Source organism: Numida meleagris, chromosome 4 (genome assembly GCF_002078875.1).
Source record: "Numida meleagris isolate 19003 breed g44 Domestic line chromosome 4, NumMel1.0, whole genome shotgun sequence".
NCBI classification, from domain to species: domain Eukaryota; kingdom Metazoa; phylum Chordata; class Aves; order Galliformes; family Numididae; genus Numida; species Numida meleagris.
This window is the reverse complement of record NC_034412.1, coordinates 39,839,178-39,858,237: the sequence shown is the minus strand read 5'-3', so window position 1 is coordinate 39,858,237 and position 19,060 is coordinate 39,839,178. Positions and strand designations below refer to the sequence as shown.

The 19,060-nt window shown below is 44.6% G+C and overlaps 1 protein-coding gene across 3 annotated transcripts in view; it reads left to right on the top strand.

Annotated features, from left to right (window-relative positions):
- FRAS1 (Fraser extracellular matrix complex subunit 1) overlaps positions 1 to 19,060 on the top strand; it is a 169,246-nt gene that overhangs the window by 129,641 nt on the left and 20,545 nt on the right. For 2 of the 3 annotated variants that reach the window (XM_021395041.1, XM_021395042.1), the window contains 20 exons: positions 1,221 to 1,335; positions 1,827 to 1,964; positions 2,748 to 2,780; positions 3,487 to 3,618; positions 4,034 to 4,159; positions 4,990 to 5,237; positions 6,682 to 6,830; positions 7,238 to 7,400; positions 8,169 to 8,304; positions 9,264 to 9,454; positions 9,846 to 9,999; positions 10,459 to 10,722; positions 11,529 to 11,717; positions 12,029 to 12,148; positions 12,607 to 12,786; positions 14,791 to 14,915; positions 15,593 to 15,733; positions 16,223 to 16,450; positions 16,738 to 16,851; positions 18,079 to 18,229. In XM_021395041.1, coding sequence (XP_021250716.1) covers positions 1,221 to 1,335; positions 1,827 to 1,964; positions 2,748 to 2,780; positions 3,487 to 3,618; positions 4,034 to 4,159; positions 4,990 to 5,237; positions 6,682 to 6,830; positions 7,238 to 7,400; positions 8,169 to 8,304; positions 9,264 to 9,454; positions 9,846 to 9,999; positions 10,459 to 10,722; positions 11,529 to 11,717; positions 12,029 to 12,148; positions 12,607 to 12,786; positions 14,791 to 14,915; positions 15,593 to 15,733; positions 16,223 to 16,450; positions 16,738 to 16,851; positions 18,079 to 18,229 — 3,097 coding nt within the window. Of the gene's footprint in view, positions 1 to 1,220; positions 1,336 to 1,826; positions 1,965 to 2,747; positions 2,781 to 3,486; positions 3,619 to 4,033; positions 4,160 to 4,989; positions 5,238 to 6,681; positions 6,831 to 7,237; positions 7,401 to 8,168; positions 8,305 to 9,263; positions 9,455 to 9,845; positions 10,000 to 10,458; positions 10,812 to 11,528; positions 11,718 to 12,028; positions 12,149 to 12,606; positions 12,787 to 14,790; positions 14,916 to 15,592; positions 15,734 to 16,222; positions 16,451 to 16,737; positions 16,852 to 18,078; positions 18,230 to 19,060 lie in introns of those variants that run through there. The other variant, XM_021395043.1, reaches the window with a different exon arrangement.

The window sequence follows — 19,060 nt, the reverse complement described above, 5'->3', positions numbered from 1 at the left end:
GAACACCTCCAGGGATGGGGCATCCGCAGCTTCTCTGGGCAGCCTGAGTCGCAGGATGGGACACAGGTTTGACAGGGTGCACTTACAGGGGTGTAAGTATCAGGATTCAGTGAGCTGCACATGATGTGATGGGTGGAAACCTGTAATTTGTTCCTGAACCTGATTATCTGATGTTCCAACAGAGGTGAACTAATTGCACTTTCCCTAATTTGGCTTGTACTCCCCATATTTTGTTAGTGATTATGAAATGAGCTGGATATTCTTCATACCCAGCTGGACTACATTTAATTTGGTGATTACTCATTGCCATTATTTCTGCAGGGTTACGGTTCATGAACGCATGCAAGTTAACTACCGTTGTCCACTTACGTCTATTCATACAGCACTGTAATTCTTGTAACACACTGCCCACCCTTGACTAATGATAATCTTGTAATGGAAAGAGCAGGACGTTTTTAGACAGGCTTAAAACAAAAAGGAAAGCTTTGATTCTTCTGTATTTGTATGGAAATGGCTGAGACATTTTCAAGATTTCTTTTAAAAGCAAATCCAGTCCAGCCACATCAGATTGGACTGGAAAAGTAGCTAGGCAGTGAATTATATCTTTGTCCAGGGAGCGTTTGATCAAAACAGATTTTTTTTCATCTGTTCTTGGTTCCTGTAGTCAGAAAAAGGAAACTTCTCCGCCTGAGGTGGTCCAGCATCTGCAGGAGACAGTGTGTGCTAAAAATGCTGCCACTCTTGTGGACAGTCTGAAAGTGAGAGCAAGATCATAGTTACAGGAAGGAGGAAGCATTTGCCTCTTATTTTTCCAAAGTTATAAGCCCTTTCTAATTCCCCAGAAAGGACTTAATGGAGGTAGACCTGCATAGTGACATCTTCTCTTGAGCATAATAGTACTCAACTTCTGTGTTACGTGTTCGATTTGGCTTTTAGATGGGCTGAAAGTGAGTTTAGATGTCCCTAAAAGCAAATTTGACTTATTATTAAGCTTTATTTTCCTCTGTAATTTCATCCCAATTAGTCCCTGTTCTACAGAAGTTTGAGGAATTTGGTAAAGGTTCACCTCGTCTGTTCTTCATCAGTTTTAAGTCTAAGAGCCAGACCTTTAAATTCAAAGTCTGTCCTACATTTTATAAGGCAAATTCTCTCTTGTTGTTTTTCTGTCTGTCTTTTCTTGTCTCTGGTGTTGATGCTCTTGCTCTAACATGTTTATTGAGGTGCTGGAGGACCGCGTGACAGTGATTGAGCCCCATCACCTGTCCTTTGTAGACCCGGAGATTCCCAGTGAGAAAATTGTGTTCAACGTGACTGTCCCTCTCCTTCCTGGCCAAGGCAAGTGTACCTATTCAGAACATGGCAACTTGCTGCTGAATTAATTGGTATGCTTCTTTGAGCGCATTTTATGTTTTTTGTCACTAGATATCATTCTGTGAAAGCATCTGCTAAATTATTTGGCCTCCTTCATTACCATTCTAACATCTTGTTTCTTTGGCTTGTTTAGGAGTAAGCTGCAGAGCACAGACATTTTTCTTACGATTGTCTGGCAGATATTGAATGTCGCACTGTGGTGTTCTGCTTCTAGCCTCTATAGTGAGAGGTATTTGAAGAAATGACCAAGTGAAGAATCTGTTTTAATTTCTCATGTCCTGTATTGCTCTGTAGAACCCATGCTGGGTGCATTTACGGCCATCTGACTCAATTAGCAACAGCTGAAGGTGTAAAAAGAAATACTTGGGAAGATAAAAAGAGGCCATCCTCTTTGCTGTCTTGTTTTAAAAATAAATGGATTCCTTCGGTTAATACTGAGCTCTCTGTTTCTGTAGGTATTGTGGAGCATAGAGACAGGCCTCTCTCCCCAGTCAGGTATTTCACTCAAGCAGATATAAACCATGGCAAGATTGCTTATCGTCCACCGACTGCAGCTCCACACTTGAGAGAGATTATGGCATTCTCATTTGCAGGTAAGGAGCTGAATGTTCTTCACAGTGCCAAGTCAGACTGCTGGTTCTCCTACAGTCCTGGAATGATTTTATGGCTACTCATTAGGGCATGTGGCTTGAAAGGATGCAGGAATCTGCCCTGTAGGAACGTTTCAAAAGTTCACTCAGTTCTTCCAACTCTGATGTGATTTTTTTACCTCTTGTTCAGTATATCAGCGTTCAGTGAATTGTTGGGGTATGACTGTGTTCACTGCAGCTTTTAGCACTGTTGACGCTAGTGCTGGATACGACGCTGGTCAAACTGCAGATCTGGTGCCCTGTGGTTAGGAACTGTTGCCCCTCCCATGCTTGAGCACCGGCTGCGGCAGGTATTTAGTCTTTGGGATTCAAACAAGAATTGATGAGTATGAACTGAATCAGTTTAGCCAGGATATTAGATTTCTGCCATCAGGAGGGTAACAATCTGGAGCAAGAGGTAGAGGAGGAAAAATAGGACAAACTTCAAGCGTGTTTGACCAGTTGATATACAGGATTATGTGATGAAATGATAGTACATGGTAGATGCAGTTCTGTGCATCACCGCCTCCACTGACATCAAGAGGAGTTTCACAGACTGGAGAACAGTGTGTTTTCTCTCGCTACCTGGAAAGAAAGCAGTGGAAAAAAGTGCTTTCCTTGGTAAGGAAAGACTCCAGTCTGGTTGAATGTCTGCGCTTGCTTTCTCCGAAAGCTGTCTAAATCCATGTCAGTATGAGCTTTCTTCTGCTAATCACAATCACTCTGTGCTTCTGTTTATCCCATCAGGTCTCCCAGAGTCAGTGAACTTCCGATTTACAGGTATGCAAACCATTTGCTCTTTCCTGGCCAGAGCAGTTTTCCTCCTTGTGCCCTTCACGCTGCCTGTTATTCCTCGGCCTTTCTGAAGGGACATCTGTGGGCACTCAGTAGGAACTTCTGGAAATGCATGTACCTGAGGAATATTCATTCCTCTCCGTCCCAGCAGTGTTTTATACAAGCTAAGATGCATCAGTAGACACACCTTTTTCTGGTACTTGCCTGGAATGTGTTATAAAAGCATGTTCATTCCTGTTTTCCCTCAGTCTGAACAGGGATATCAGTGTTTTAATCTGTTGGTTTTTTTGTGTGTGTTTTTTTTTCTTTTAATATACCATGGAAACATTTCTGCCATTGAATTGCTAATAATTAGCTGCCTCTCGCTTGCTTAATACATATTTCTCTTTCCATGTACATTCTAGCACAGGTATGCAAAGTGATCCACGAGCAGGAAGACTTATGAGTACGCACAGTATGCACACAGGCACATGCTCTGATTTTTACAAGTTATATTTTTTGTGATAGGAAATGTGTTAGGGACAAAGGTAAATGCCTCTGGATAGGTGTGAGCTGTGTGTTTATGTATACGGACACAGGTATAGATTGACCAGGTGAGAGGGAAGTCAGCAATGTGGGGTGGTGATCTGCAGATTTGTGAATCCTTGAAAGCACATCCCTGTGCTCAGTTGTTGTTTTTGTCTGTGCCTAGTGTCTGGTGGAGAACACACAACCCCAGAGATGGTGTTTGTCATTCACTTGCTCTCTGCAGAGCAGCAGCCTCCAGTCTTCCAGATCACAGCTCCTTTCCTGGAGGTCAGCCAGGGGGGCAAGGCCACCATCGGTGAGTGGGCTGGAAAGGATGGGGCAGCAGAATTTTTTAGCGTAAGTCACTTTGTTGTGGTGTCAGGAAGTTTGCTGGGGTTTTATAAATATCCCCCTAATATGTGGACCATATATATGCTCATCCCTCTCAAAAACTGAACGTTTACACAGCTGTCATACTAGAAATACTGTGAGTCACCTGGCAATAAGTTCTCTGAATAGACATCCGATCCAAACATTATCAGGGGACTAATTATTTCCACGAAGGCAGCAAGCCCCTGGGCTAGGGATGCTCCAGAATTATTTGACTTTTCAGATACTGACTAAATTAAAGCTTTTTGGCTCCGTTCACAAAAGCAGATCACAAAACTTAGGGATGTTCCCAGAGCAACATGTGAGGATGCTGAAACGTCTGTTTTATGTCGCTGGCACAGGGATCCAACTGGCTGTGAGTGACACAGATACAGCTCCAGAGGGCCTCTTCTTTGAGCTGGTGAAACCTCCCCATCATGGCATCGTGCTCAAGCATGGAGCAGGTGTGCAGGAGCGCATGAGAGCAGGTGAGTAGAGTAGAAATCTTCAGCATAGGGGAGGGAGTGCCTGTTCACATCCAGCTTCTACCTACCCACTCAGTTGGTTTAGTTGAGCAGTTGGTTTAGTGGAGGAAACAGATGCTTCTGACAGATGCAGCTGCGGACACAAACGTCTTGAGTTCTTTGACTGAAAGAGTGTGACTGCAGGAGAGAGTATGAGAAAGATGATTTCCTGTTTGTTGTTTAGCTCCTGGCCGAGTTAGTGCGTTTTCTATAACACATACGTGGGCTGGTAGGCAGTCACTCTATTGTGATTAGAGTACCAGCTGCTAATCAGAAGAGATCTTTTGCTTTACATGGTAAATTACATGTGAAATAATACTTAGTGAACATTTCTGCTGAAGTCTGCATAAACCTGTAGTGATGCAGCTGTCAAAACCTTCTGTGGAGTTTTACTGTTGATTTTGGTGGCAGCAGTTTCCAGTGTATGATCAGATGAACAAATATTGTCTGTAAGAGAGTAGTGCAAACAAATGTGGAGAGGGAAGCCTTATCTAGTTATGACAGGCCTGAGCTTACAAAGCTCCTGGGAAGAAAGGAGGATCTGTGCACTTCCAGGGAATTGTCACTCTGAAAAGACTCACTGTGTCTGTGAAACAGCCAAGGTTACAGCTTTTCCTTTGCCCTACATATATATTACTTGATAAATGTCTTCATAACTCACAGCTCTGTAAGGATGGTATTAAATGCCAGGTAAGCATGTGATGAAGTCTTTTGCTAAATTGGGGCCTTAGGCCATTTGAATTGAATTGGTGCGCTGAGCCGTTTTCCTGACTTGTGTATTTCTTTTTGGGAAGGTGACACCTTTACTTATGAGGACGTCACTCGAAATGCTCTGCAGTATGTGCATGATGGTTCATCGGCAGCTGAAGACAGCATGGAAATCTCTGTCACCGATGGTGTCACCACAGTGACCACAGTGGTGAGGGTGGAAGTGTCCCTGCTGGATAACAGCGGCCCACAACTGGCCCCAGGCTGCCTGCTGGCGATCACAGTGGCTAGTAAAAGCTCTGCAACTCTCTCTCGATTGCACCTTGCTTACATTGTAAGCTTTCATCTATATCTAAACCCAGTGAATGCTGCCAGCATCCCATGCCTAATCCCCACACAGACCCTTTGCCACCCGTACCTCTTTGCCATTAGTGTGGATTCTTGGCAAAGAGCTCAGGTTTTGACTGTGTCCTGCCAAAAAGGGGACAATCGACTCTTTTTTCTGGCAGGTTTTTAAGGCTATCCCCATTTGTCTGAAACTGCCATGCTAAGATGAGAACTGAGTTAATCCCAGATTTTAGTATCAAACAGAGCTACTAACAATGCATAAGGATTTTCAAGGTGATAAGCCCTTGACAATTTCTTCCCCCTCACACAATTGCGAAATTGTCTGGTTCTTTTCAGCATTAGCTTGAAGGGTTTTTTTCGGATCAAAACGAGATTCTGTGATCCTTGGTGTAGCTTAGAGTTGTTTCCAGTGTTTGTGTGTTGTACGTGTTGTCCCGCTGGCAAAATTCAGAGAAAGGTGTTCTCCTCCCAGTTGGTTTAGCAGCAGAGACACTGATAGTGGATTTCAGGTATACAGATACGCTCCTCTTAGGGAGACTGGAGAGATGGCAGTGCACATGTGAGTCTGGAGGGACGTAATATAGTGGCTGTCAGAGAGATGGGTAGGGAACTGCAGGGAGTAAGGTAGAATAAGAAGGTGGGCAAATGTTTTTTTCCAAAGGATCCGTCTGGATAAAAGTCAGGGATCTGTCCCATTCTCCTTATGAAGAAGGTTGGCAAGGGAGCCGTTCAAGTTTAATGTGAAGAATGCAACAGTCACAGAAAAGAGGATTTCTTTCCTGATCCCTGTCCTGAGAATGTGATTTCTGCCTTGGGTCTTATCTTTCTGGCAACCAAGAAAAGCTTTTATTAGAAAGATGACGTATGAGTCATTATGTCACAGAAGTGATTGTACTTAATGAAGTTTAAAAGAGCCAAGAACAGCTTTTCGCTTAATATGAAACTGGCTTTTGAAGCATTGCTCCACACCACTTTTACTAAGAACTAAAGAGTGTGTCTCTCTGAAGCATTAGTGGGCAACAGTTAGTCCCTCTGCTGAGTGTCTTTTTGGCTCATTTTATCTGGAGTTGGGAAAAGCATATTACGTAAATGGCCCAGTCCTCTGGGAGTGTAAAGTAATTTGAAAATGGAAGTACTGGTTTTATCTCTGGGAAGTTGTTGGTGTAATACAAGGACAGAAGGAGAACCTCTCTGAGCTGAGAGAAAAGGAGAATACATTTTGTAGCGGATTCTGAGAATGTCTACCTAATGGACTTTTCTTATCATTAGAGCTTCATTTAGTGTTCATCAGCTGAGGGTCAACAGCTGACCCTGCTGGCTTGATATATTCCCCTAAAACAATGTTTTCTTCATCCTTCCATTTTCAGTGGAGGGAAGCAAACGCTAATTCTGTTTTGTGGTAGTTTTTTAAATTTTTCCTTCATGTTTAGGACAACAATTCTCCTGATTCAGAGATAAGAATCCAGTTAATATCTCTGCCCACGTACGGCACCCTCTTACGGACGTCTGGCTCTCATGCTGAAGTGCTTTCTAGGGTTTATAATTTCACCATGGAAGACATCAACAACCAGAGGATCAGGTATCAAATAGCTATTCTCCTTGAAGCCATGCTAGTTAAAAGTGCAGCGGGCTTTCCACAGGGAACTCAGGGCTATGTTAGGTTAATGAAATGTATCTAAGATAATATTTTCTTGGCAATTGTAATCTGTGAGACTATAAATGAGAGCATTTCCTGTGTGCAGAATTAGGTGTTCACATGTATCTCAAAGGTAGTCGGTTCAAATTGTGGGAATCTTTTTCTGTACAAAGTCGTGGTGATACTTCAGGTAGGCAGCGTGAAAAACGGTGATTTCAAATTGGTCGGGAAATGACTGGGGTTGGGAAGTGAAATACTGGCACTTCCCTTCCAAGAGATGTGCACAGATGAGGTGTTTTAACCCAGTTGTCAGCAAGACTTCCTGACACAGATTGTGTTTTGACTTGCAGTTACTCCACTGTGTTTGAGACGAGCAATCAGCCAGTTACAGACGTCTTTCACTTCACTGTTTTTGATGCTGATAATAACCGGCTTGACAGACAGATGTTTACCATCACCATCACGTCAGCCCAGACAGCGCCATCACTCATTGTGTTTGCTGACCATATCACTGTAAGTGGCTACCCAAGATACTAGAAGCAATGATAAGAATGTTGTACGTGTGGGGATTCAGACAGTTTTCCTGGGCTGAGAGCAAATCACTGCAGAAACATGGTGTTACGTATGCAATCTTGTGAGTGCAGAGGGTTAAGAAATTACTTGTACTACTGCATCCCTGAACCTCATCTGCTTGCGTCTGCTTTAGACAGGAGTGAGGTTCTTCCTAGGGTGTCCCGTTGATATCAGTGGACCAAGTCAGATTTACCCTGTTTAGTATTTGGTCTCTTATTTCACCAGCTTGTACATAAAAGGAGAGCAGAAGATGAAAGAGTCTGAAAACATCTGGTGTTTTGGACTGATACATGGCATTTCAGACTTGTTATCAAAGCCTTTTGAAGTCATCTTCCTCTTTTCCAGCTTGGCGTTCACCCTCCCTTGCCTTAAAAAGGTTCTCCTCAACCAGAAAAGCAGATTTGGCTTTCCAGGAGGTCAGCATGACTCTGCCAGTCCTTTTTTTTTTTCTTTTTTTCCGTCCTCTGATGAAATACTCACAGGCTTCTCTTGGGGGCCAGGCAGGTTTCGTTCTTACCATCCCACCTCACCTTCCCGATCATTTCATGGTGAACAGATCTGAGGGAGGATGGGACAAGACGTCAGAGAAATGAGCACTGTGAGGAGCAGGAAAGTCTCCTACATGGAGTGGTGATGCGCATGTTCAGTCGTGACTCATGCGTTGCTGTGTGCATGGGCTGTACTTTGTCGTACACTTTTGTTTTCCAGGTGGATGAGGGGGGCAGGGTCCCACTTCTGGCTCATCATCACTTAACTGCTGATTATGATACTGCTGCCAAGGAAGACCTGAAGGTCACGGTTATCACTCTACCTGTGTATGGCTACATTGAAAACACCAAAACAGGTAAAGTGCCTGGCTTCTCTCTTCTTTCTTCTGGCTAGTGAAAGGAAACAGAAGTTGCGGATTCTAGTTTACCTCATAGTTCCTCTGTGCAATGGTCAGCATTATGAGATAAACTGTCTCTGGAGAGCATTACTTTCTAGTTCTCATTTGGAGGCTGGTCCAGGTTGTGAGATTGAGGCATTAAGAGCTTTTTCAAACATTCTGTTTTTATCATGCTTTATTTTGACTGCCTTTGTTCTACAGAACAGACTCTGCTGAATTTCTCTAAATGTTGCAGTGAGCTTGAAGGCTGGGAGGGCTGTGGGAGAGCACAGCTGGTAATGCTCTGTTATGTCATTGTATTTCCAAGAAAAAGTAGGTCCTATGCTGGACTGTCCATCCAGGAGGATTGTCTGCTTAGTTACACCTACAGGTGGTCCTAACAGCAGTGACATAAATAATCTTACTTAAATTGTAACTTCCCTTTGTAAGATATCGCTGTGGGCTGGCAGTGTCACAGCTTGTTGCAGCAGATACTGCCCTTCTTCTGGAGTGCGTGGTTTGCTAACCCATCACGCATCATTCCTCCTAATTGCTCCCAGTTCGTGCCATTTAGGTAATGGAGAGTTTCCATCCTCGAATGGGCCACGACTGGTTGATTTTCTTGGGGGATGAGACTGTTTTGCAAGGTGCAATTTGATGTAATGATTGTACCAATGCCAGATGGCACGTTAGCCATTGTCTCATCACTGAAGAATGTTGTAAGTAATTCTGGGACATGGGCTTGCTTTTACTGTGCATAAAACTGCAGCTTTCCTAATGCCTGCTTTCATGCAGCGGATGTTGCTTTCTACAAAGGTCACAAGATGACGAACATCTTGCATCCTTCAATGTGTCATTCTTCTCTTAATCCTGCTGCTTCTTTTTTTAGTTTATCAGTGACTTGAACATCTTTTTACCAGAGGTGTTCTGTTTTACAGGTGAGCGTTTTGGACCGCAGAGTGCTGCGACCACAGATGCATCCTTCTCCATTCAAGATGTTCTTGAGAACAGCATTTACTACTTCCAGAGCGTTCACGAAAGTATTGAGCCAACAAGTGATGTTTTCAGCTTTTACGTGAGCGATGGCTTCAGCCAGTCTGAGGTGCACAGCATCAACATCACCATTCAGGTATGCCTGTGCTTTCTGGCTGCCAGAAAGCCCTCTCTTTTCACACAGACACATTACTTTTAAAGTACAGCTCCCTCTAATTGTGAGCTTTCCTCACACCTTTATAATACATAGGAAGGGGATTAAAGAGAGTTTCCTTCCTCCGAACTACTTCCTTCCTTCCCCTAGTACAGGCACGTAATTCCCGTGTCACACCAGAGAAGAGTTGTGCGTTGCAGCCTCTTCCCCAGGGCTTATTTCTCAGGTGTCTTCATCGTCTTAGAAGCAGACACCTTACTGAGAGATTTGGAGAGACTGCTGTAGTCCATCCGTTGGTATTAGCACCAGTACTGTCATACAGTGCTCATTTCTCCTTGTCCTTTTCCCTTGTTTGACTTTGGGATCTGCGCAGCGGCAGAATGATGAGCCCCCAAAGATGATGTTGGAGCCTGTCAGAGTGAGCGAGAGCTCAAGCGTGGTTGTTACCAACGCCTCGCTCAACCTGCAGGACCTGGACACCCAGAACAGTGAGCTTGTCATCGTGGTTACCAAAAGTCCTGAGCATGGTAAGTCTTGACAACCTGGGGTTGGAGCGGGAATATCTGTGTTTGTATGTGTGTGTGTTTGCCTGTATCTGCAGTGCCCCCGATGTGAGAGGGAAACCTGCTACATTTGTATAAAGCACATTTAGACCAGTAGTCCTGTAGCAATCACACTTCAGGACAGACTTGCTCTTCGATAGTTTTCCCAATTTGTGAGAGAGGGAAAAGGGAGACTGCACCCACTTCTCTGGGAAGCTCCCTTTGGTTTTACCCCATTTCCTGTTGTGGGGTTCAGCTCCAAAGAGCTGAGCATCTACCTACGGTGATAAAGCAAAGGCAGAGTGTATAGTGAAGGCAATAAGCAAAAAACTTCCATCAGTTCTTTTAGTAAGACCATGTCCACTTCCATGCATCTCACTGGGAGCCTGCATGCAAAGAGTGCCGTGTCCTCCCCATAATTTTGATGCATCTGTTTTTTGTCAGGTCACCTTCGCAGGAGGCAGACTGCTGTGGAGCCCCCAGAGCGTGGACACGTGCTGTCTCTGGGCTCGTCCTTCACCTACCAGGACATTTTAGATGAGCTGATTGTTTATTCTCAGAGTGGTGCAGCAGCACAGACAGATGAGTTCGGCTTCTCCATCACAGATGGTCTCTACATGCAGACGGGGAGGCTGGAGTTCTCCATGGAGCTGCCAAAGAAGCAACTGCCCATACTGACTGTCAGCAGGGTCCTGCGGCTCCCCAGTGGTATGGGGAGAGAGGGTGGAATGGTGTCACTTGTTCAGGCAGCCAAGTGGGAGAAACTCTTCATCTCCTGCTGAATGTAATTGCAAGGTGTAGGTGTGCTCTCATGCCTCTTGTTTGACTGGGGAGATCTTCTCCAAATAATCTCCTTGTAGCAGAGCAAGGATCAATTGTCTATTGAAAGGGAAGGGGACAGGGGAAGAATAATTACAGACATAGATAGTTTTATGCATGCTGTAGTTAAGCACTGGCTACCAAAGACAAGTGTGTATTCCAGGGCTTTATATTTGTTAGCTGAGAAGGAACATGTATGAGAGCACCTAACCCCAGTCCTGACAGCTGCAAGCCAAATGTGCTCACCTTTCAGAAACTTTGTCTGCACTCAGCTTTAGTTCACATTTCTGAAAATGTGTCAGCTCTAGTTAAGCTGTAATGTCTCTGTTGTGCAGGGCTGTTAAGTATGACATCATGCAAGGCTGAAATTCGCTCCTCCATGCCAGTGCAATGCCCACGCAGTTTTCAGTCCAGGGCTTTCCAGCCAGCCTAGCGAGCAGGAAGTTGAGCAGGAACAAACCACGTGCCTGGGATGCTGCTGTGCCACATTGGGCATCCCGGTGGAGGATCTACCTTGTGGATAAGCCCTCTGCTTGTTTTACATGTGATGGGGTTCTGCTTTCTCCCCCAGAAGTACTACATCCTGGTTCTGTAGAATGTGACCTGCTATTTATAGACTATGCTGTCTAGTCTAGGCAGATCGCTTGTCTGGATTGGCTGAAGCTGTTTGTGAGCTTTTTCTTTCTCTGGTCCAGGCTCTGCAGCACACATCACAGATCAACACTTGAAAGCAGCAGCTGTTTATCCAGATGACACAATGATCAGATTTGTCATGAAGAGGGATCCCAGTGTGGGCCATTTGCAGTTGACTGATACTGAGAATCCAGTCGAGATCTCTGTCAAAGGGCCTGTCAAAAGTTTTACCCAGGCTGATGTAAATAAAGGTGAGAATTACTGTCTTAGGTAATCATGGCAAATAAAATGTGTCTGTCCCTTTATGAGGGGAAGGATGATTTGAAAAAGAGAAGGGACAGGGGAGAAGGTAAGATAAGATTGCTACAGTAGAATCACTAAGCAAGTATTAAAAAGTCTCTCTCAGCCGAAGAATAAAGAGAAAAAGCAATGAAACCCAAATCCAGGAGCTCTGTCAAGCTCTAAGTCCCTTGGCTTATAGTGTCAGCCTGCTTCCAAACTGGGAGTTAAATGTTAAGTTGGCTGTAATAAAGCACCTCTTTTCTCCTCTCCCTTTCTCCAGGGCAAGTGGTTTACAGTCACAAGAAGGGGGATCCTGGTGGAAATTTTGCCTTCACCTTTGATGTGATCGATGCAAATGGCAACAGATTGATGGACCAGTTTTTTCATATTAGCGTATTAGGTAAACAATAGTCTAAAGTTATGTTTCCATTGCTGCAAAGCTTTATAGATTCCCATTCCACGTGTACAGCAAGTTAAGATAGAATTCCTGAGATGCAGCTTTTATTCTCTGTCATTTCAAAGGCCTTGAAGTCTGGGGCATGAGGAGAGTTTGTGGCTGTAAAGATCAGTTCTTTGGCCTCTGACAGACTTCACTGAAAAAGACACAAAGGCGTAAGAATTCCCTGTAATGTCTTCATTCTGCCTGGATTGTCTTCTAGACATTACATTACTGTCCCCTCTGTTAATGACAAGTCCCAGGATACTCATTTTGAAATTACCAGTCTGGGAAGGTTCCCTTCAGAGGATAGCGTGTGTGGCTATGCTGTCTTCTGCTTGTGAGCTAGTACCCAGTGGGAATAACACCGAGGAATGGAGGGAGACCATCTCCTAACTCTGCTTTGTATTTAACTCTTTCAGAGGACAGGTTTCCCCCCTCCATCGTCACTAACACAGGACTGGTCTTAGATGAGAATTCTGCAAAGAAGATCACAACTCTGCAGCTCTCTGCCACTGACCAGGACAGCGATCCAACCCAGCTCCAGTACAGGCTCACCAGGCAGCCACAGCTGGGGCACCTGGAGCGTGCGGCCTCCCCAGGTTAGCAGGATGACATTTTGCTTGGTTGGGTGATCCTAGCAGCAAAGCACTGCAGACCTCTTGAGTCTTAAAGATTCACTGCAGGAAAAATGAGCTTGGAGGCAGCTGTGCAGAATTATGCTTCCTGTTAGAAATTGATGGCCATTAGCCCAGAGAGCTGGAGAATAAGGTGCGTGGAGGCACAGCAGCCTGATAATTGCAGATGAGGATATACTGACCTGCTCAATGAGTTTATGTCCCATGCCTTGTGTGGTGGACTTAGCAGATCAGCCCAGCTCACTGCTGTGTGAATCTCCTTTTTCAGGACTGACTGCTGCTTCTGCATGACAGGCAAACCTTCAGCCTTCTCTGTGACCACAGAGAGCACAGTGCCCTAAAGAATCCATCCCGTAATGACCATGGTAATAGAGCCCACGTTGGTGAACAGATAACTTCCTTTGTTTCCCTCACGACCACCATGCCCCTTGGTCCTTAAACTCCAGCCTCATCTCCAGCTATGCTCTGGAGAGGGGAAGGGGATTAAGCAGCGAGTTCTTTTTGTGGTGTGATGGATCTGCTAGCTAATGAAGTCTGGTAGTTCAGGGGGGTTTTGATCAATCCTGTGAAACTCGGAATACAATTCCATGCAAATGTGATCTGAATTTTAGAGTCACTTTCCATGCTGAGTTATCCGCCGAAGAGTGTGAGTGTTGTACTTCCTTTTGTTGAATTAGTTTACATCTGTACTGTCATATAATATGCTCTTCTGATGTAGATTATACTCACCTAAGATATATTTCTTCTTAGAATTTGATTTCTCCTAGACAAGACCTTAAAGTGTGTTTGCTGTGTTTTCAGGATACAATCAGTTCCTGTAAAGCACAGTTTCAGCGTATGGTTTGCCTCTTAACCTCACCATGTAACATGTACTCTTGACAGACATGTTGACAGAGTAGGAATAGTGAATGAAAGATGTAAAGAAGCAAACTCCCTGCTGGGAGAAAATTAAAAGCTGGCAGTGCTTTTGTCTGAGTTGCAAACTAAACGATGGATCTGGTTCTTCTGAAATCTGAAATAGATGGATTAAGTATTTTATTCCCCTTGTTACTTAAGATGTGACAGTTCTGATTTCTGTGCTTTTTTGAGTCCATGATGGACTAAAAAAGATACAGGGTTGTGCACTTTGAAAGAGTTGTTCTCATGATTTAAATGACCAAAACCTGGGAGAGAGTACTGGAGTGCTCAAAAGAGAACACAAACCTGTAAAGCTAATGAGCTCTGAGGAAACCTCAGCTAATCAACCATTCTTGGGTCATTTATTTATGCTAGATCTCTCTATCTTTGCTATGTGTAATAGTTGGCTGCAGCCATTTAGCAAGATAAACTAGTGAAAAACTTTTTTCAGGGCTTTTGCTGTTGATAAGAGCAGTAAAACTTGACAAATGCGGCAGTGAGTGTTAAAGGCTCAAATGCGTTTTAAAATGTGTTTCGGCTACGTTTCTATGTGTGTCACACTTAAGGACCTGTAAAAGTGCCAGTATAAATCAGTGTTGAAAATGGGGCTTAGTCTGTTCTACATGCGAGAGTGCAAGAAGGGGAAAATAAAGCAGAGAGTTTGAGGACATTTTTGTAAGCTATGAGGCTGGGAATCTTCTGCCCATAGTCAGTGGCACCATGGTTAGATCAATCCTTCATGGCAGTGAGAATGAAAGAAAAACCATCAGAACATCTGATGGTTTTGCATCAGTTTTTCTCTTGTTCTATGACAAGCACCTCATCCTGAATAGGGTGTGCTAGCAGTGAGTGGTGTTTTAAGTCTGTAAAGAAGTTTATACTAAAGTTGGCAGGAGTGCCTTTTTTCATTTAGAAGTTGTTGAACAGAGTGTTTAGAAAGCACGTGGTACAGCCTGCATTAGAGCAAAGCAAGTCAAGACTAAACACGTATGGCTACGTATGTCCAACGCCCTGCATTTTTCCCTGCCTCACTCCTTCTATGCACGTTATCCCCTATTGTTCTTTTTCTAGGGAAAAAAATCAGTTCTTTCAGCCAGGCGGACTTGGCGTCTCGCAGCATCCAATACGTTCACACTAGTGACACTGAAAAGCATACAGATGCCTTCACCTTCTCTGTGACTGATGGAACAAATGAGGTAGGTCCTAGCGTGGATTTTCCTGAGTCTGAGCAGGCTATTGGTTCTGTAGGATGTGCTGGGAGTCCGTTCTCTTCGTGTCCTTTCAAGAGGGAGCTGCATGTAGCATAGGAAATGAAAAAAGCCATACGTAGGCTTGTAATTTAGCAACGGTAGTTACTCTTTGCTGCTGTGAGAGATATTATGTACCACAGGGAGGGATAGGAGCTCTGTGAAGGGAAGGGGCAGCTACCTGAGGTGTAGGCCCATGAGACTGATATACCAACGTCTGATTTTCTTTTGTTTACCACTTGCTCATGGAGATGAGCTTTGATCCAGTGCACTGATAAAGCACCCAGAAGCACAATCAGACCCTCAAGAAAGGTCTGCTTCCTACTTTCTGAAAGGGAAAAATTGTAGCTGCAAATAGAGGGAAAGGGACAAAGTAGAGTGAGTGTTGTAGGGAAGAGTGAGTGTCTACAAACGTCACAGAAAGCGGAAGAAGAAATTAGTGGGGAAGGATAGAAGAGGTCACGTTTACATGATCTAAGCTTAGAAGCTCGTGTTCACTCACTAAGTCCAGAAGGAAGTGACCCAAACTCAGTGGGTCATTGTGATCTCCTTACAGTGTTACTGTTTCAATGGAGTTGTGCTCTTGTTGAATTGAATTCGTCAAGAGACTTTTCCTCCTGTTCCAGGTCAGCCAGACATTTGACATCACCATAAACCTTGTGGATGATTCCTTACCTGTAGTGCAGAGCCTTGGGATGAGAGTTCAGGAAGGTGTGAGAAAAACCATCACAGAGTTTGAGCTTAAAGCAACAGACGCTGACACAAAGGTAAAGCTCCTCCCTCCCCTGCTCTGCTGCACATGTGGGCTATCGGAAAAGCGGGCTCGTGTTCAAAGGGAGAGATTACAGTTGGTATCATCCCTCTCTGCTCATACGCTGTCTGATAACAACTTCAAAGAAAGAGCTTGTGGGAGGCCTGCTTTGTATATAAACAGATGAATGACTGAACAAAGCAAAGCCCTAGCTTGAGAAATACATGCTTCATCTGGGATGTCTGCAAGACACATATACAACAAACCTGCATGCAGAATGTTTAAAAGTTATCATCAGAGCTAACCTTTGCTCTGTCCTTCTCCAAACATGGTGAATTTGACCTGAGTGTAGGTCTTCATACCAAGTTTATGCTTGGCACAGATGAAAATGGCGTTTTCTCCTGCTCCTTCTGGGTCTGGCTTTGAGAAAGAGACGAAGGCAGGCAGAGCCCAGGGTGAATCAATTCAGGGTCATCAGCTTTGTCACCCTATCTCCTTGATGCAGGCTGAGGCAATTACATTCACAGTCGTGCAGCCCCCTCGACATGGCCTGATTGAACACACCAGCAATGGGCAGCATTACCGCCAAGCCACCACCTTCACGATGGATGACATCTACCAGAACCGCATCAGCTACAGTCATGATGGAAGCAACTCACTGAAGGATCGCTTTGCTTTCACTGTGTCTGATGGGACCAATCCCTTCTTCATTGTGGAGGATGGGGGGAGGAAGGTAAAGGGACAAAGGGAGGTGAGAGAGACCACAGAAATAGGTGGTAGAAAGCTCCCTCCTCTCAGAGGAGGCAGACTTGGCTGCTGCCACTCCACAGAAGATAAAGGCTGAATATTCTTGGTTATGTGAGGCTTTATGCGTGTTCAGTGGTGTCATGGCAAGATTTGTGAATGCAAATTTGCTCTGGGATCTTGATCCTAACGAGGCAGAAAGGGAGCCAGGCTGAAAATATGGTGGCCAAGGCTCTGACTCCCAGAGTAACAGCCGTCTCTCTGAAACTTTGTCAGGTTATTACAGCAGCACCACAGCGCTTCAAAGTGGACATTCTCCCTGTGGATGATGGGACACCCAGGGTGGTCACCAACCAGGGTTTGCAATGGCTGGAGTACATGGATGGCAAGGTAACTGGTTGTCTGGGTTTGGATTAGATTGTTTCTCAGGCTGTTTCAGAAGAAGGGACTTCACAGGAGAGCATTGTGATCCTTTGGCATTTTTGTTCTTTTGATAGACTGCAAGTGCCCCTCTGTGCTCTTGGAAAAGAGGAAGGTGTGCAGGGATGCCTGCACTGTGGCTCCGTTGGCTAATCTAGACAACATGGCTCCAGAGCACAAAATTACTTCATTCCCTTTCATCATCAGGCTTTTGTACAAGCTGTCTGGCATGGTACAGCTCCTGCCCACCTTACCAGGCAGAGATGTCCTGCCCTTTGTCTCTCCTCCCCAAGACAGTACATTTTCAGTTTTGCTCATGGCAGGGAATCCGTGATGATGTGCTGCAACAGCTGCACTGAAGATGTATGGCTTTCAAGATGAAGGAATTTCTTGCTGTGGCATGCCTTTGTTTTGCTGAAGTCTAAACAAAACCACAGGGAATGTTCTCTCGTGCTCGTTTTTGGGGACCCAGTGTTAACTGAAAAGAAGTACTTCAGTTCTTCCCAGGAAAAAGAGTTGGAAGGCACTGTATTAAGAAATTGCATTAAGAAATGGCTTTCTCAGCTCAAATTCCTGACTTCAGAAAAAGCAATCCTACAGTCTCAGGCAGTTCAGTTCTCTCTCTTACTTTCTCCTGCTTTTAAAGTTGTTTTCTTCTTAAAGAGAAAGCAAAATGCAGTGAAACTGAGGCACATCTGTGTGAGGGCATTTGAAAGTGGGTTACTGTAAGCTGCCTAAAGCAGCACGAACTGTCCTGAGTACAACGTTAAAATCAAGACTGTTTGCAAATGCTTTCGTTAAGGTCAGGGCTCACCTGAGCATCATCGCAGTCCACGGAGTGATGGTTTGCAGTTTAAACCAGAAGATTTGTCATAGCTTTTAGCCTCAACTAGGTAGGGCTTGGCAGCGTGCTTTGAATTTGCTTTTCTTTGGGCCCCATGTTTTTAAATTATTTTTATTAAACCAGACCTGAGGTAGAATTTGAGCCCTTCCTGTGCTGTCACACTTCATTTGGGTTGTAGCTAAGGGTTCCACAGCCTGTGTGTGTCCAAGGCCACTCTGCTCTATGCTTTTAAACCTCCCAGCTTCTCCCTCATGGAGCGCCGCAGGATGGTTGGTCTGTTTGGATGACTGGTTAATCAGACTTGCACTACTTGCTCTCCAGAGTTTAACTCCTGCGGTTTGGCTTTAATCCAGGCAACCAGTCTAATCACTAAGAAGGAATTACTGACGACAGATCCTGACACAGATGACAAACAGCTGATCTATGAGATAACAAATGGTCCCAGGAATGGTTATGTGGAGAACAAGCTGAAACCAGGAATAACTGTGACCACGTTTTCTCAGGGTATGAAAGATGGGCTATGCGTTGTTGCTTTTTTCCTTCAGCTGCTTCAGTTTGTCAAAACAGTCTATTTGGGGGGGGGGAGGGGGCGCGAAGACCAGGGATAAAATAATATTACTGACTACAGGGTAGTCTCACTGCCTGATCAAGAGAGTGGTGCTCTCCTTTTAAGTCTCAAAATTTTGTCCAAAAATAAGAAGTGAACTTCACTTCTTGTCAATTGCAGAAATCCTTCAATTTTTGCCGTCCTGTGTCCTGCAGTATGCCCTGCTTCTCCACGCTAGAGCTAGAGATTTGGCTTGAGACATTATAGGTTGTAGATTTTGCATGTCACCTTAAGATCAAGATGTTTATCCTGCAGTGCAAAGTCAACAGCGTGTAGAAAGTTCACTCTTCCGGGACTGTGGGTCCTCCATTAGCAACAGGAGGTGAGGGAGTAATTCTGCTTCCTACCCACTGTGCTCTTTCAGATTGCTCCTTCCAGCCTCCCCCAGGCAGGATGAGAGTGAACGGGCAGCACGGCCTTTAGCATTTCTGGTACTGCAGTTTGCGGAACTTCGCACCGTGCTGCGCTAGATCCTGTACAAACACAGTCAGCAGTACTGTCTGTCCCTTGTCATCAGGCCATGCCAGCCAAGCCTGGTGTCCTGTGTGCTTAGGAAAAAAAAAGGGGGGGGAAATAGAAAGGAAAAAAAAGAGGGAAAGGCCTATGTTATTTTAGAGCCGGAACCATCTCAGCAGTGAGAAGCCCCCTTAGGACGTGCCACCTTATGGAAAAGAGCTGAAACGTGCTGCACAAGCCAATTCATATTCCATGCATTTGATCAAAACTGC